General features: G+C 52.4%; 1 protein-coding gene across 2 annotated transcripts; it reads left to right on the forward strand.

The window, feature by feature from the left end:
* The first annotated feature begins 363 nt into the window (after positions 1 to 363).
* LOC100338055 (dol-P-Glc:Glc(2)Man(9)GlcNAc(2)-PP-Dol alpha-1,2-glucosyltransferase) lies at positions 364 to 15,306 on the forward strand. Of its 2 annotated transcripts, none has more exons than XM_002712677.6 (4): positions 364 to 2,629; positions 3,613 to 3,810; positions 7,720 to 14,779; positions 14,859 to 15,306. In XM_002712677.6, exons 1-3 carry the CDS (start codon positions 2,447 to 2,449, stop codon positions 8,770 to 8,772), a joined length of 1,434 nt encoding a protein of 477 aa, XP_002712723.3. In that variant the 5' UTR covers positions 364 to 2,446; the 3' UTR covers positions 8,773 to 14,779; positions 14,859 to 15,306. The 2 variants fall into 2 exon arrangements, with proteins under 2 accessions (XP_002712723.3, XP_089160122.1); XM_089303996.1 differs by having other exon boundaries at positions 14,953 to 15,306.
* Positions 15,307 to 17,238: the final 1,932 nt, after the last annotated feature.

The following is a 17,238-nucleotide window of genomic DNA, read 5'->3' on the forward strand; positions in this document are numbered from 1 at the left end:
CTGGTACTTCTGCTGTAGCTGGAACTAATTGTCACCTAGAAACAAGGAAATTCTTACAATGACCAGAATGAAGGCACAGCCACAGGTGAAAGGGGCCAATCGGAAGCAGATTCCTGCTGGGACTGACAGTGCAGAGTGACAAGTCCTTGTACAGATTCCTCCGTTGTCACAGCAAAGACCACAGAAATCCAGATTCCTTTGCTAACATAGCAAAGACCTTCACAGAGATCCAGCGTTCAGGAGTGGGTTTCACACAGTTAAAGAGTATGCGGTGTCAAGTGAGCTCAACAAACTAGGAAAATCTGAATTGGTCACCATGTACTAGGTTCTGTGGCTGTAAGGAATGTACAAACGTAATGACTTTAACCAGCTAAGTTTTATTTCATGCTCACACAACCCATCCTCAGAACCACCATAGAAAGTTCCCATTTAAAGAATGTGTACTTAAGTATATATATATTTTATTTAAGAGAGTATACACACACATGGGGCACGGGCGGGGGAAGAAGAGTACTTCCAATGGCTGGTTCCCACAACAAATGTCCACAAATGCTAGGGCTGAGCCTGGCTAAATCCAATAGCCAGAATTCAATCCAGCCCTTCCAAGTGGATGGCAAGGACTCAGTTTTTGCTGCCTCCCTGGGAGTGCGCTGGCGGGAAGGCAGAACTGAGAACAGAGCCAGGACTCCAGCTCAGGCACTCCTGCATGGGATGCAAGGATCCCCACTGGCGACTTGACTTGTTTTCCAAACACTGCTCCAACCCATTTTCCTCCACGAGACAGCATGAAATGAAGAATTCAGTTGATGGTCAGTGATGATGGGATTGTCCAACCTAGTGATCACGCTCTCACACAAAACAAACACCTGTGGAAAGTAGGGTTGGAATCCTAAAAGCAGAGTATCAGCTGAATGTTGATGATGGTCTGGTTTTTGAAGATAAAATTAACACAGTGTAACTTCCTTAAATCTCTGGAAGTACTGCTTTTCACAGGAGGCTAACTTAGAGGGGTGACTGGAGTGCATATGGGATGAGATGTTTAACAGAGCTGTTGGTGGCAGGTATCAGGGAAAGCAGCGTATCACATACATGTCTAGCCCTGTCCAGCTCCCTCCACAACGCGCACTCCTTTGAGGGAGAGTGAGTGATCGGCAGGTGGCTGGCTCTGGGCCAGTTGCTTACTGATCATGTCGGTCTCTTGGCACCTGAATCACCGGGAGTGGATCCCAATAATCAAATGGGAGAGGATGAGGAAAACACAGCTCCCTATGAGTCCCATTAGGATCCAGGTGTGATTGAGACGTTCTCACGTAGCCCCTCATCCACCTGCTGCTCCTACCCAGGAACGGGCAGAGAAGACTAGGGGGGCACTGAATTCAATTTAAGCACGGTCCCTCGTCGAGAAAGGCAGAAGGAGCTTTAAGGGAGAGACAAATCCCCACTCCTTTGTGTAGTCCACCGAAGGCTGCCTGAGTGAGCTGACCTCAGCCCATTCCGATACAGATCATCGCCAGCCACGCTCCAGGCAAAGTCACGAGACGTGATGTACCCTCTGCATGCTTTAAATGACGCCCCTCACCTCCTGCCCCCAAGTCCCAGCCTCGGGGTACAGGCATCCTGCGACGTCTCCACGGCCTGTGCACACAACAGGACGCTAACAGCCGGATTTGCCTGAAACACCCCGAATCCTAAACTGAAGGGTTTCCCAACTCCCAGACACTGAGGTCTGGCCGTCTGCGCGCGCTGAGAGCGCCTCTGGGAGAAAATCCACCTTTCCAAACAGAGATCTTTGAACCTCAGAATCCGCTCCCCCCTTAAGTGGTTTGTTTTTTTTTTTTTTTTTTTTTGACAGGCAGAGTGGACAGAGAGAGAGAGAGAGAAAGGTCTTCCTTTTGCTGTTGGTTCACCCTCCAATGGCCGCCGCGGCCAGCGCACCGCGCGGATCCGATGGCAGGAGCCAGGTCAAGGTCCAGGCTCAATGGGCTCCCACAACCAACGCTCCAGAAGCCAGGAAGCTACCGTCCCGGCGGTACCGAAGGCTTCGAGTTACTCGGCTCCCTGCAGGAGGAGACCGGAACTGGGGGATTAGAAACGCGGAGCACGTCTGCCACCTTCCGGTGAGCGACGGGAGCCGACAGCCGACAGCGAACGGAAGCCGCGCGAATCCCGCGCGGGCGGATCCCGAGACCCGCCCCTGCCAGGGGCTCCGACCACTCCGTGCGCCGCGGGCCATGCGATTGACAGGGCGACAGTCCGGTCCGTTACTGAAAGTCTTCACTCCGGAAACAGGGACCCGGCCCTTCCGGGCCCGCGCGCTCCCGGCATCCTCTGCCTTCCGGCGCTGCTTAGCCCCGTCCGGCCAGTCCCGCCTTGCGCGCCCATTTCGAGCCCGGGTTTGGAGGCTGAGATTTTATTTCTTCTGGCAGTGGGCTCCTGCGCAGGGGCTATGGGCGCAGGGATGGCGCAGCTGGAGGGCTACTACTTCTCGGCTGCTTTGAGCTGTACCTTTTTAGTGTCCTGCCTGCTCTTCTCCGCCTTCAGCCGGGCTCTGCGGGAGCCCTACATGGACGAGATCTTCCACCTGCCGCAGGCGCAGCGCTACTGCGAGGGCCGCTTCTCCCTCTCGCAGGTGCGTCCCCGCCCTGGGCCCGGCGGCGCGCCGTTGGCGTCCGCGCCGCGGAGCGGAGGGGCGCGGGGTGACGCGCCTGTGCGCGATCTGGGGTGCAGATGCGGGTCGAGGGAGCAGTGACAGTGACGGGGGTGGAGACGCGCGCAGGACTGCGCGCCCGGCGCCCCCAGCGGCTGAGGGGCCCTGCCCCGGTCTGCCCCCCGCCCCGGTCGGGTCCTAGGAAATGGCGTGGTTTAGCTCATCTGTCCGTCACCGCGCTCTGTCTGGGGTGTTTTGAGCATCGTGGAGTGACAGCGCGCTGGTTCCGTCCCCGGGCGTTAGGGGGAACCCCTGGTGGCCCAGTAAACCGCAGCCAGCCACGGCGCCTCGTGTCTGAATGTGTATTTGACCACACACCCCTCTAGTCGGGTACAGAAATGAACATTTCGTTCCTCGTCCGTCGGTGACCCAGTGAGTGCAGGGTGCTGGTTGGAAATGCAGAGAGAAGGACCTGCGTCTGAATCTCAGCGCTGTCGGCTGCTGGCTGCGTGACCTTGGCATGTTTCCCAGTTTGGGGTTTCTCCGTCCCACGCGTAGCCACTCCAGGGGGTGCTGCCAGGGAAAATAGGGGGCTTCAGCACAGCTCCTGGCTCAGTGCGTGTTGCCTCCGCTCAGCAGCTTTGAACCAAACTCCCTAAGCCCATCAGGGTGCCAAGCCTTGTTTCCATGCCTTTCACAACTCGGACTCCGTCCCAAGAGCAGACATTGAAAAATAGGAACAGAGTTTAAGTTGTTGCCTGTTGATTACCGATACTGTACAAAACAGGGTCAAGGTTGGGGCAGAATAAGGAAAAGACACCCAAGACGTGTGGTCTGCTGAGGACTTTAACCCTGAGGTCGAGTCGCGTCTTCCCACTCCTGGTCAGGGGAGACTTGATTAGTTGGCGTCTGTGCTGTGAGGCCCCCTCCTGCTTTGGTTCAGTGTCTAACTTTTCATTTTCCAGTGGGATCCCATGATTACCACGCTGCCCGGCTTATACCTGGTGTCGGTCGGCGTGGTCAAGCCCGCCACTTGGATCTTCGGGTGGTCGGAACACGTCGTGTGCTCCATTGGGATGCTGAGATTTGTCAACCTTCTCTTCAGTGTCGGCAACTTCTATTTACTGTATTTGCTCTTCCGCAAGGTGCAACCTAGACACAAGGTATGTTTCAGGACAACTCATTGTGGCTTTATGTTCAGTCAGGCCCACAGTTACGGTGAGTGAGCTGTATGAGATTGGTCGAAAACATATCTTTACCATTATCTTATTTCACCTGCTTACTCAGCATCTTCCACGTGAGACAGCCTCTTTTCCTGGTGGAACTCATGTCTTCATTAATGATGGAACTGGGGCTGCCATTATGGCGTAGCAGGTAAAGCCACTGCCTGCAGTGCCGGCATCCCATATGGGTGCCAGTTCGAGTCCCAGCTGCTCCACTTTTGATCCAGCTCTCTGCTATGGCCTGGGAAAGCAGTAGAAGATGGCCCAAGTCCTTGGGCCTCTGCACCCATGTGGGAGACCTGGAGGAAGCTCTTGGCTGCTCACTTTGGATCGGCCCAGCTCCGGCCGCTGTGGCCACCTAGGGTGTGAACCAGTGGATGGAAGACCTTCTCCCCCCCCCCCCCCGCCTTCTCTGTAACTCTGCCTTTCAAATAAATAATTAAATGTTAAAAAGAGAGAGAGAGAAATATAACCGATCTGAGGAATTTTGCTGGGATTTAAGAGTGCAAGCCTGGGGCCAGCATTGTGGCACAGCACGTTAAGCTATCACCTACCAATCTGGCATCCCATAAGGGTGCTGTTTTGAGTCCCAGCTGCTCCACTTCTGATCCAGCTCCCTGTTAATGTGCCTGGGAAAGTAGTAGAAGATGGCCAGAGTGTTTGGGGCCCTGCCCCCTCCTCCCCCATGTGGGAGACATGGGTGAGGTTCCAGGCTCCTGGATGTGGCCTGGCGCAGCCCCAGCTCTTGCAGCCATCTGGGGGAGTGAACCAGCAGATGGATGATCTTGCAATCTCTTTCTCTCCCTCTCTCTCTACAACTCTTTGAAATGAATCGATCTTTTTTTTTTTTTTCCTTAGGGGAGGTGCTAGAAGTATATGGCCTGGGTTTAAATTCTGCCCTGCTTCTTCCTAGTTGTGGGCAGGTTTAAACTCTTAGTGATTGTCTGTCTTCAAGTATTAAATAGGAATAGAAATAGAATCCACCTCCTGGAACAGCTAGGAAGAGGAAAGCCGCTTAATAAATGGAAGGCGTTTAAAATAGTACCTGATGTACTATTCAGTGTAATCATTACCAAGTGATGAGATGGCTTCAGTAGTGGTGACCATGAGAGGGAGGTAGGCGTAAAAGACCAGGAGCACAGGGGCGTTGGAGCAGCCTGAGTGGGAGGGCGGGCCGAGGGGTCCCAGGGAAGATGGCACCAGAGCTGTCTCTGGCTGATCAGATCGGGCTGTAGGGTGGGCACTGAGCAGCAGGCTTGGAACTGCAGGACCTCAGAGGACAGCGGTGTGTGGCTGGGGAGCAAGGGCGGAAGTCCTGGGTGTGTTCACGTGTGGTGGAGAGGACTGAACTTCGGTGGGTGACGGAGAGACCCTGACTTTGCTCACGGGAATGACGTGCTGTGATTGGCTGATTCAGAGTAAGTGGAGGATACAATTTAAGGAGATGAGAACACTTTCAGAGGGCCATCAAAGAAGGACGTACTCCTCTCTGAAGGGAGGAGGGAACACCCACTTTGCTTATGGCTGTGTCCAAATACCGATGGAGTCTCCGGTCACAGAAGGCTTCCATAGCATTGGCAGCCCATGGAAAGAACCTTGGGTGATCACTGATGTCATAAACAAAGTGTTAATTGTTAAATGAACAACAGGAGTCACTGTGCACTTGCTCCCCATGTAGGACCTGTGTCCTAATGAGTTGTACTATGAGAATCGACTGCAAATCTTGTTCTCAAACTGTATTCTGTATGGTGTGTGTGTGTGTGTGTGTGAGAGAGAGAGTGAGCAAACTGTTGAAATCTGTGCTTAACACGTAGTTGGTCCTCTGTATATAAAGTCAAACTAAAAATGAAGCAGAATGAAGAAGGAGATGGGAGAGGGGGAGGGAGGTGGGGTAGGAGTGGGGGGAGGGTATGGGTGAAGGAACCATTGTATTCCTAAATCTGTATCTGAAAAAATGCATTCATTAAATAAAAACTTAGAACACAGCACACCTTCGGAGCTGGAGCCGCCTGCCAGGACGCCCTAAAGGAGGCCTTTTCCAGACAGCCCGCTGCCCGCGGGGAAGGAAGGGCCTGCAGGCTCCTGGCGCCAGGGGTCCGCGGTGTGCGGCGGGCGCATTGCCGGCTTTCCAGGAGGTGGTGGGGTCGGGCCCCGGCGGGCGCAGTGCCCGCTTTCCAGGAGGTGGTGGGGTCGGGCCCCGGCGGGCGCAGTGCCGGCTTTCCAGGAGGTGGTGGGGTGGGGCCCCGGCGGGCGCAGTGCCGGCTTTCCAGGAGGTGGTGGGGTCGGGCCCCGGCGGGCGCAGTGCCCGCTTTCCAGGAGGTGGTGGGTGTTCGGGCCCCGGCGGGCGCAGTGTGGGCTTTCCAGGAGGTGGTGGGTGTTCGGGCCCCGGTGGGCGCAGTGCCGGCTTTCCAGGAGGTGGTGGGTTTGGGCCCCGGCGGGCGCAGTGCCGGCTTTCCAGGAGGTGGTGGGTGTTCGGGCCCCGGCGGGCGCAGTGCCGGCTTTCCAGGAGGTGGTGGGTGTTCGGGCCCCGGCGGGCGCAGTGTGGGCTTTCCAGGAGGTGGTGGGGTCGGGCCCCGGCGGGCGCAGTGCCCGCTTTCCAGGAGGTGGTGGGTTTGGGCCCCGGCGGGCGCAGTGCCGGCTTTCCAGGAGGTGGTGGAGTCGGGCCCCGGCGGGCGCAGTGCCCGCTTTCCAGGAGGTGGTGGGTGTTCGGGCCCCGGCGGGCGCAGTGTGGGCTTTCCAGGAGGTGGTGGGTGTTCGGGCCCCGGTGGGCGCAGTGCCGGCTTTCCAGGAGGTGGTGGGGTCGGGCCCCGGCGGGCGCAGTGTGGGCTTTCCAGGAGGTGGTGGGTGTTCGGGCCCCGGCGGGCGCAGTGCCGGCTTTCCAGGAGGTGGTGGGTGTTCGGGCCCCGGTGGGCGCAGTGTGGGCTTTCCAGGAGGTGGTGGGTTCGGGCCCCGGCGGGCGCAGTGCCGGCTTTCCAGGAGGTGGTGGAGTCGGGCCCCGGCGGGCGCAGTGCCGGCTTTCCAGGAGGTGGTGGGTTTGGGCCCCGGCGGGCGCAGTGCCGGCTTTCCAGGAGGTGGTGGAGTCGGGCCCCGGCGGGCGCAGTGCCGGCTTTCCAGGAGGTGGTGGGGTCGGGCCCCGGCGGGCGCAGTGCCGGCTTTCCAGGAGGTGGTGGGTGTTCGGGCCCCGGCGGGCGCAGTGCCCGCTTTCCAGGAGGTGGTGGGTTCGGGCCCCGGCGGGCGCAGTGCCGGCTTTCCAGGAGGTGGTGGAGTCGGGCCCCGGCGGGCGCAGTGCCGGCTTTCCAGGAGGTGGTGGGTTTGGGCCCCGGCGGGCGCAGTGCCGGCTTTCCAGGAGGTGGTGGAGTCGGGCCCCGGCGGGCGCAGTGCCGGCTTTCCAGGAGGTGGTGGGGTCGGGCCCCGGCGGGCGCAGTGCCGGCTTTCCAGGAGGTGGTGGGGTCGGGCCCCGGCGGGCGCAGTGCCGGCTTTCCAGGAGGTGGTGGGGTCGGGCCCCGGCGGGCGCGGCTTTCCAGGAGGTGGTGGGGTCGGGCCCCGCCCGCAGGACTGGCGCTCCTGGCGGGGCTGGCTCCGTGTGCCCCCCAAGCAGCCCGCCGTCTCGCGCTCAGTGACGCCTCTGCGCTTTACTGGATGGTTCAGGATGTCGCGGCGCACACGCGCATTCTCCTAGCGGCTTGGAACCCGCTGGGTGTCACTGAAAAGCGCCGGGCAGTGTTTCCTCCCGAATATACGGTGCGCCCTCGGCGAGGCCAGACATGAAATTAGCAGTGCGTGGTTTGCATACGTGCCGGCGGCCGAGGCTCGGCAGCGATTCTAACCGTGTTTCCCTCTCCCCCCAAGGCCGCCTCAAGCGTGCAGAGGATCCTGTCCACCGTCACGCTGGCCGTGTTCCCCACGCTCTACTTCTTTAACTTCCTGTACTACACGGAGGCGGGCTCTCTGTTCTTCACGCTGTTCGCCTACCTGATGTGCCTGTACGGCCACCACAAGACGTCGGCGCTGCTCGGCTTCTGCGGCTTCATGTTCCGCCAGACCAACATCGCCTGGGCCGCCTTCTGCGCGGGCAGCGTGCTGGCGCAGCGGCTGGCCGAGGCCTGGAAGGCCGAGCTGCAGAAGAAGCGCGAGGAGCGGCCGGCGGCGCGCGGGCCCTGCCCGGAGCTGCGCCGGCTGCTGCGCTTCGTGGGCGCGCAGGTGCTGGCCGCCAAGGCGCTGGGCGCGCTGCTGCGGCTCACCTGGCCCTACGCGCTGCTCGGCGGCGCCTTCTGCGTGTTCGTGGCCGTGAACGGCGGCGTGGTGGTCGGCGACCGCAGCAGCCACGAGGCCTGCCTGCACGTCCCGCAGCTCTTCTACTTCTTCTGCTTCACGCTGGCCTTCGCCTGGCCGCACCTGCTGTCGCCGGGCCGGGCGCGGGCCTTCCTGGGCCTGGCGTGGCGGCGCCGGCTGGCGTTCTGCGCGCTCGCCCTGCTCTCCGTGTTCCTGGTGTGGAGGTTCACCTACGCGCACAAGTACCTGCTGGCCGACAACAGGCACTACACGTTCTACGTGTGGAAGCGGGTCTTCCAGAGGCACGCGGCCGTCAAGTACCTGCTGGTGCCCGTCTACCTGTTCGCCGCCTGGAGCGTGGCCGACTCGCTCAAGGCCAGGTCCGTGTTCTGGAACTGCGCGTTCTTCGCGTGCGTGGCGGCCGTCACGGTGCCGCAGAAGCTGCTGGAGTTCCGTTACTTCATCCTGCCCTACGTCATGTACAGGCTGCACCTGCCGCTGCCGCCCACGTCCCGGCTGGCCTGCGAGCTGGGCGGCTACGTCCTGGTGAACTTCCTCACCTTTCACCTCTTTCTGAACAAGACTTTCCAGTGGCCCAACAGCCCGGACGTGCAGAGATTCATGTGGTGACGCCAGGGGGCCTTGGCAGCAAGCGGACTTGAACACGGCGCACAGCTGACACGTGGAAGCCGGGAGGCTGCTTCCAGGCGCAGTCGGGAGGTCCCATCAGGATTTTTTGTCTGACTTAGGGGTCGGCGGAGCTGAGATCACTCATGCTGCTTTGAAACTAAAGTCAGATAATGTTTGTAGTATTTTTGGTACCCAGCAGTGCCCAGTTCAGAGGGCCAGCTTTAGTTTTTAGCTTCATCTTGGACAAGTTTATCATGAAGAAGCACATTTATGTTTCGTCCAAGTGTGAACTGGAATCCTGTGTCGTCGTATGGCCCCACTCGGAGGAGCCCTCACTCTCTTGGATGTAATGAGTTCAGTTTGTGTCAGAATTACGGCCGTTCTGTGTGAATCTGGTCAAGAGACAAAGGGTTTTCACATGCGGCTTAAAATGCACAGTGGACCAGGGAAGTTAAGTAATGAGAAAATGCAAGCCTGCCTCAAAGTGAAGCCTGAATAATGGAAAAATAAAATTGTTTGCAATTCTCTCATGATCTCTCTCTCTCATATTGCAGGCCAAAGTGCTTGGAAAATTTATATACAAGTTTAAGAAAGTTGAGGACATTGATAGCGTGCAAATAACTAATTTATTTCTTCTGAAAGATTTAGCAGAGTGAAAAATACTATGTATGATCAGGTTATATTCTTGATTGAAAATTATTTAGTGTCTCAATACATATATTCTTGATCCTAAGTCAGAATAGACTGTGGAGATAGGAAAGGGTGAGTTAGAGGCTCATCGGAGAGTTTTTTAAGAAGTTTGTGGAAAATGCTCATAGGAAAAAGCTCTGCATGGTTTTTAGTTTTTTTGCCCCAAAATAAATTTTTTGTTGACTTTTTGAAGTACCTTTATATATATTAGGAATCAGATTGTTGGTTTGTGCTTACAATTTGAGAGTGGTGGGACCCCTCCCCTGACTCCTGATATGAAATCTGGTGGCCAAAGATAGTTAGCGTTGACTGCCACCCCTTTGGGAAGGGTCTGCTTTCCGCAACACAGTGCTGTGTTAGTTTCCTGGGGCGGCTGGAACGACCACCCACCAGCGCGTGCTGACTTGAGAGTACTTCCCAGTTCTGAAGGCCAGAAGTGTGACCTCGGAGTGTCGTCACGGCCGGATCCTCCTGGAAGTTCTCCTAGCTTCTGGTGGTGGTCTTGGCTGATTGACGCATCACTGCCGTCTCTTCCACTGTCCTTTCTCGCAGCCTTCCTCTCTGTCTTCTTTGCGAGGGCAGTGTCCTTGGGTGTGGGGCTCACCCTGCTCCGGGTGACCTAACGCGGAGACGATAACTGTACCTACAGAGACTTTCCAGATGAGGTGGCAATCGCAAGGTCTGGGTAGATAACCTTTCTGTGGAACACTTCGGAGTCTGCTGCAGTTACCAAAGGACATGTTAGGATAGACCTCGGAAGACTTTAGGAGATAATAGTCTTAGTGACATTGCTAAAGACAACTTTATGAGAACTTTAAAAAAGTGACTTCTGAGGTCGTGTATTTTAAAGCTAAAGGTAACTGGTATTTTATACCATTATCTTAAAAGGTGTTGGAATTGAAGGGGAGTTGAGCAATCATTTGCTCGTGCTTTGTAAATGAGGGACCAAGTTCTATAGTAGGACTGCTTTTTTGTTAGTTTTTGGCTTCTGTGTCCAGTGTTCCTAGTGCATTCATTGAGTAGTCATTCAGTTTCAGTAAAACATTATTTTCAGCATGTCACCCTGATACATAAACTTGGAACTGTAAAACTCATCTTTTAACCTAGTTTTATGTTCTCAGCTTTTTTTTTTTTTAAGATGTGTTTATTTACTTGAAAGGCAGAGTTACAGAGAGGCAGAGAGAGAGAGAGAGAGAGAGAGAGAGAGAGAGAGGTCTTCCATCCACTGGTTCACTCCCCAGATGGCTGCACGGCTGGAGCTGCGCGAATCCGAAGCCAGGAGCCAGGAGCTTCTGCCGGGTCTCCGTCGCAGGTGCAGGGGCCCATGTACTCGGGCCATCTTCCGCTGCTCTCCCAGGCCACAGCGGAGAGCTGGAGCAGAAGTGGAACAGCCGGAGCTCAAACCAGCGCTCATATGGGCAGTGCCGGCTCCAGTTCACAGCTTTTAAAAACATGACAACTGAACAAACCACCCTCCCCCCAACATTGGATTATGCTTTCTCTGGCTGTTGGATGATGAGTGGGTGTGGCAGGTATTTTGCATTTGTAAATATGAAGTTGTGTGCCGGTGAAAACTGCAAGTGTAGTCTTGAATAGTACATGCAGAGCCTTCTTAGCCGTGAGAAAGCAGGCTCAGTCACTAGTCCTAGCAGTGATTGTGGGACAAGTGTGTCTCACCCTGACTTACGCTTTTTAATTTGATGAGAATGCGTACTCGGAGAAATTGGGCTTTCATCATGAATTTATTATAATGGAGATCTAAATTTAGAAAGTCAAACTTGAAAAAAATTTTCAGATAAAACAATTTTCCTGTCTGATACAATTCATGCAAGGAATTTTTTGTGTTTGGTAAAATTTCTCAGAGGAAAAAGCTTTGGCTGTGATCTCGTCTGGCAAAAATGAATTAACCGTTCCAGTGCGTGTGTGGAAAACACTGCTGTTCAAGGGGATGACTGTTCCAGTTCCTTTTCGAGTCTTGAGTCCTGCTGTTCTATGAGATTTTAGAGGAAATCCATATTCGCAGGCAAGCAAGCTCAATCCTTCATAAAGCTAGTCCATGAATTTAAAAGGTGCTATTCATTTTTTCACTATTGTTTTAAATCAGGGATGCTTCTCAATACTTGCAAGTGGATAATAAATATTTTCATTCTATGTTCTTAGGCAGTTGGGAAATAGCTGTGTGGCTGGTGAGTTTTCCAAGATGTGATAGATAGTGGTGACGTAAGAGCCACGTACACGCGACACAGCAGTCATTTGTCTTCGTTGGTTGCACACACACCACACGCTCACCCTTGTGACATCAGTGCACTCGAGGCAGCAGCCAGGTGGTCCTTTCGGTTCTGGCTTTTAGAAACATTCTGAGTTACTGTCGTGTCTGGAACTTTTCAAGAGTTGGCAAGTAGATATTTTTGTCGTGAATTTTTAAAAAATTAGACTTGATTGGCTTTGTTGACTGAAAAAGATAAATGCATTTCCCGGCTAGAGAGTCTGCTCAGTGCGCTCTGGTTCTCTGGATTCTGTGGGTTGCATTATTTCAAAGAATGCCATGGAAAGATCAAATGGGTGAACTGTTTAGATTCTGTATTCGGTCACCTTGAACTCGTTCCGATGTGTGTAACGTTTTAGAGAGCATTATCTGTAGGTAGCGTTTCTGTTTTCCTTGCACTGTGTGTTTCTTCATGTTTGTCTCTCCCCTCAGTGCTCACCCACCGTAAAAACTGCGTCTGATGAGGCACTAAATGATTTGCATATCCTGAGTTCAAATGCAGCATGTCATTTTGAGAAGAGATTATTTTAGCTTTCTGGCCTTCATTTCCTCTTAGGGTTATTTCTGGAATGTATTTGTCATAAAATACCTTAAGAGAAATAGCTTAATGTAATTTGTTTCTAATAAACAAATAGCTCAATGTTTTTCTAGTATGAACTTAACCTTGACTTGGCTTGACAATCTCTTCTTTATAATTGTCTAAAGAACGGGGAGAAAGGGTCCACCATGTTTTGTTTTGTTTTGTTTTGTTTTACATCCCCTAAATGGTGGACTATTATTGTGGACCCACTTTTAAAAAGCAAATCCATATTCATACAAAGAAACTCATGTTTAGTAAGTTAGAAAGCGTTTATTACCTTTGGAGCAATGAGTATTTCATAAGAACGTGAAACAAGACGTGGGGTGTAAATACGAACGTGTTTCTTCTAATGAAGGCTTAGCTAGAACTTAGGAGCCCTGGGCTTGCAGAACAGCATTTGGCGTGGGAACGAGCAGTTCCCGGGTCGAATCGGTAAGGTAAGCACTTTGGTGTTTTGTCCTTTGGTGTTTATGAGAACAGTGTTTGTTCTGACTCTAGTTGGTATCTGGCATGGGCCCAGCTTATTTTATAGAGCAGTCACCCACTGTCATTTATTTACAACATTCAGAAATACCACACGTATTGTAAATCTCTTCTGAATGCAGCTGTTGGAACAGAGTGAGGCAAGTATCCCAGGCAGATATGCTAATCCCCGTGGCAGGTGTTTGGAAGTACACCGTGCTTCCTCAGGAGAAGCATCCCAACCCTTTGTAGGACCCAGTGTGAGAAATTCTTATTTGCTGTAGTGTTTAATGGCTGTACATCTATTTACATATAAATATATGTTGTATTCATAGTGTGATATGATTTCAAAGTTGTTGCTGTTTACTTAATGAAAATAAATAACCTTCAGTCATTAACTTTTTTTATTTTTATTTTTGACAGGCAGAGTGGACAGTGAGAGAGAGAGACAGAGAGAAATGTCTTCCTTTGCTGTTGGTTCACCCTCCAATGGCCGCCGCGGCCAGCGCACTGCGGCCGGCACACCGCGCTGATCCGATGGCAGGAGCCAGGTACTTCTCCTGGTCTCCCATGGGGTGCAGGGCCCAAGCACCTGGGCCATCCTCCACTGCACTCCCGGGCCACAGCAGAGAGCTGGCCTGGAAGAGGGGCAACCGGGACAGAATCCGGCACCCTGACCGGGACTAGAACCCGGTGTGCCGGCGCCGCAAGGTGGAGGATTAGCCTAGTGAGCCATAGCGCCAGCCCAGTCATTAACTTTTAATAACAGTGGAACTGGTGGACTTAATGAGACATAGTTGGGTTCTTTCTGCGAGGCTGCGTTTTCCTGTCCTCTGATAACCTCTCTGGGTCTCTTTTTCACACCTGATGTTGACGGCAGATGTTTCCAACATACTCAGCTTTGTGTTGCTGGGGATATTAAAGTGAAAAGGGAGGGGTGAGGGGCTGAAGGTTTTTTTTTTTGTTGTTGTTGTTTTTTGATATATGTATGGATCCATGAGTTCACTAAATTTACAGAGTTTTTACTTCTAGGATAAGAAACTCTTTCACAGTGAAGTAATCTAATAATATCTTTATATTATTTTAATTGAAACTTTTAATTAATTTAATTTTAGGTCAGTCCACTATGAGATCAAAAGAAGTTAGGGTGTGTTTCCAAAAAGAAAAGTAGACAATCCTGTGTTGATTTTTCACATGGGAGCCGATCCGCTCAGTTCAGATGAATCCGTGTGTGTGTGTGTGTGTGTGTGTGTGTTACAAACAAGATGAGGAAGAAAGGGAGGAAGAATACCAGTACCAGTAGCTGTCACGATCCTGGCTGATTGACAGGGACAGGCTGGTGTGATACTGCTCAGAGTCCTGGGAGGATGGTGACGTCTGGCTGCTGGAGTACTCCTCATACAGTAATTTATTTTTTATATTTCTTGAATTCATAAAATGTTATACTTTTATCTGAAATCATTTTTCCTCTTAAGAGGCACAAACTAAAAATTTTAATGTCGTGGCCACTTGGGGGCGGTATTGTGCTGCGTTTCAAAGTTTTAGTTTTTTGTTTTTGTTTTTTCAGTCTCCAGCTTTACGGTTCTCCGGTCCTGTTTATTATTGTGCTATTCAGAATGCTTCCTGAAGTATTTAAAGCTGAGGGAAAGTGAAGACAGTCAGTGTTGTGTCCTGTGACTCTAGTCGATGACTTACTCTGTGCCGCGCTCACTTCCCAGCCGCCGTGCCGAGTGCTCTGCCTGTGTTACCTCACTTAACTCTCCCAGCAGCCCTGCGGGGCAGCGCTGCGGCCAACTGCTCTGCAGGCAAGGCAGCTCAGCACGGATGCCCACGATTACAGCAATCCCGGCCCACGCAGCCCAGCTGCGCGCCCCTCTGCCCTTGCTGTGCAGCCGGGGGCCGGGGTCCACTCTGAAATGTGTCACATTTTACAAAGGGAAGTTGTAGTGCACAATGACCTTTTATAGGTCAGAAAACTGAGGCCCACAGGAACGTGGGCTGTGTGGTAGGTCACCGGCGTGTAAGGTGGGGTGGGGTGGGCTGTGTGGTAGGTCACCGGCGTGTAAGGTGGGGTGGGCTGTGTGGTAGGTCACCAGCGTATAAGGTGGGGTGGGCTGTGTGGTAGGTCACCAGCATGTAAGGTGGGGTGGGCTGTATGGTAGGTCACCAGCATGTGTGGTAGGTCACCGGCGTGTAAGGTGGGGTGGGCTGTGTGGTAGGTCACCGGCATGTATGGTAGGTCACCGGTGTGTAAGGTGGGGTGGGCTGTGTGGTAGGTCACCAGCATGTAAGGCTAGGTTAGTTCAGCCCTGGTTTTCGTCTATGGGGTATTTTCTTCCTGAAGAACTGTTTATTTTAAGGGATTATGAATATACATTCCAGAAGCTTTTGAGTTTCATGTTTTGTTAAATACTGTTCTCTTAAATCGACTTGCTTATATGACTTCTAAAATTATATTGAGAATTTGTGTCATTTAAATCTGTGGTTTTGACTCAATGTATTCTTGATAAAAATAAAAGATTCATTTGCCTTTTTACAGTTTGGGTGTTTTCATTTTGTTTGTCAGTGAATTTGTGGGTTTTGGTGTCTTCACACTTGGTTGTCTCCTCCACACTGCCTCCCACCCGGTGCTAAGCTTCCTCTGTGTTCTTGAAATACTGGGACTAATGATTGTGTCTGTCGTGGGTGCCAGCCGCTAGTCTGTGTCCTCATCGTCTCCCTTGATTTTCAGACTAACGGAAGGCAGTAAATCACCGGCTGCTCGCCTTGAACCGGTAGGGGTGTGGTTTGTTGGGCTATGGCTGTGGGAAGCCTGGAGTCTCTGCCTTCCAGAACAGCTGCGCCAGCACCGGTGTGCTCTGCAAGTACCGAGTCCCGTCCAGTCCCTCGCTGCCTCCAGATGGACTTTCTTCTGGTTAGTCTGGGGGAGAGTGGCCATGATAAAAATTGGTCACTCTCTGCCCAGAAGCCACGTCTGGATTATAACTGACTTGCATCATGTGTGGGATTTCTGCTTACAGATAGGCAGGTTGCCGGGGTTACTTTGCCCTGAGAAACTAGAAGGAAAAGTCCCTAAAAATAGTTTAGGTTGGATTAGTAGCCTTTGGGAATAAGGACGTCTGTTGTGGTCCCCTACATGCGTCGTCGTCTTTGTAGTTGTAGCCGGTGGCCATCTGATGGTACCTTGGGTGAAAAAATGCTAGCAGGAAACCCAGGAGCGGACCTGGTGTTGTGCAGGGGGCTGCTGACATGCCCTATCAGTGCCAGTTGGAATCCTGGCTGTTCCCCTTCCAATCCAGCTCCCTGCCAGTCTGCAACAGAAGGTGGCCCGAGTGCATGGTGCCTCCCTCCCTCCCAGGTGGGAGATGCAGATGGGGCTCCTGGCTCCTGGCTTCACCCTGAACCAGCCCTGGCTGTTGCTCCCATTTGGGGACTGAACTGAAGGGGTGGATTGCCCCCCCCCCACTCTGACTAACAAGCCTTTAATTTTTAAAAATTTCTGTTAACAAGGAGAACGGGTTTTGTGTATTTCACGGATACAGTTCTAAAACAACTATACTTCCCTTCCTCCCTCCTTTTCCCCTCCTTTTCTTTTTCCTTTAATTTTTTCAATAACATACTTTAAATTTACTTTATAATCATAGGCTTAGTGTTTTATTAACCATAATGTCCAAGTAAAAAGTAGAAAGACCCCTGTTCCACAGCAGTAAAGACAAGGGCTATAGACAATAATCAAAGCATAAAATGTCAGCTTCATTCTTATCCATTGATTGTTTTGTATTCCATATCAGATATCAGAGAAAATGTATTTGTCATTTTTAGGACTGGTTTCTTTTTTTTTTTTTTTAAGATTTATGTATTTATTTGAAAGAGTTATACACAGAGAAGGAGAGGCAGAGAGAGAGAGAGAGAGAGAGAGAGGTCTTCCATCCACTGGTTCTCTACCCAATTGGCTGCAATGGCCAGAGCTGCGCCAATCTGTAGCCAAGAGCTTACGGGTCTCCCACGAGGGTGCAGGGACCCAAGGACTTGGGCCATCTTCTACTGCTTTCCCAGGCTATAGCAGAGAGCTGGATTGGAAGTGGAGCAGCCGGGACTCAAACTGGCCCCCGTATCCAGTACTGGTGCTGCAGCCTGGGGTTTAACCTGCTGCGCCACAGCGTGCACCCAGCCTATCAGTGTTGAAAGCTGTGGTACAATGATCAAATTTAAATGAAAAAACCTAGGCTAACATGGACTTAACTGCAATGATGCCTCTCTGTCTAATGGATCTAGTACCAAATGTCCTCATCCCTGGCCAGGGAGAGCAGGGAGAGGAGACATCTGAGAACCAAGCGGAGGGTTTTACTCAGCCCCACCTGGTAATCCATGGCTGGGCTTCTCTCCTTCTTTGCAGTGTAGGGGAATGTAACATGTGATAGCTAATGATTCAGCAACAGTCAGTCTCACATGAGGCTGTCCATGTGTG

The sequence above is a fragment of the Oryctolagus cuniculus genome, chromosome 9 (assembly GCF_051225735.1).
Source record: "Oryctolagus cuniculus isolate XC-2025 breed Fujian yellow rabbit chromosome 9, ASM5122573v1, whole genome shotgun sequence".
In the NCBI taxonomy this organism is placed as follows: Eukaryota; Metazoa; Chordata; class Mammalia; order Lagomorpha; family Leporidae; genus Oryctolagus; species Oryctolagus cuniculus.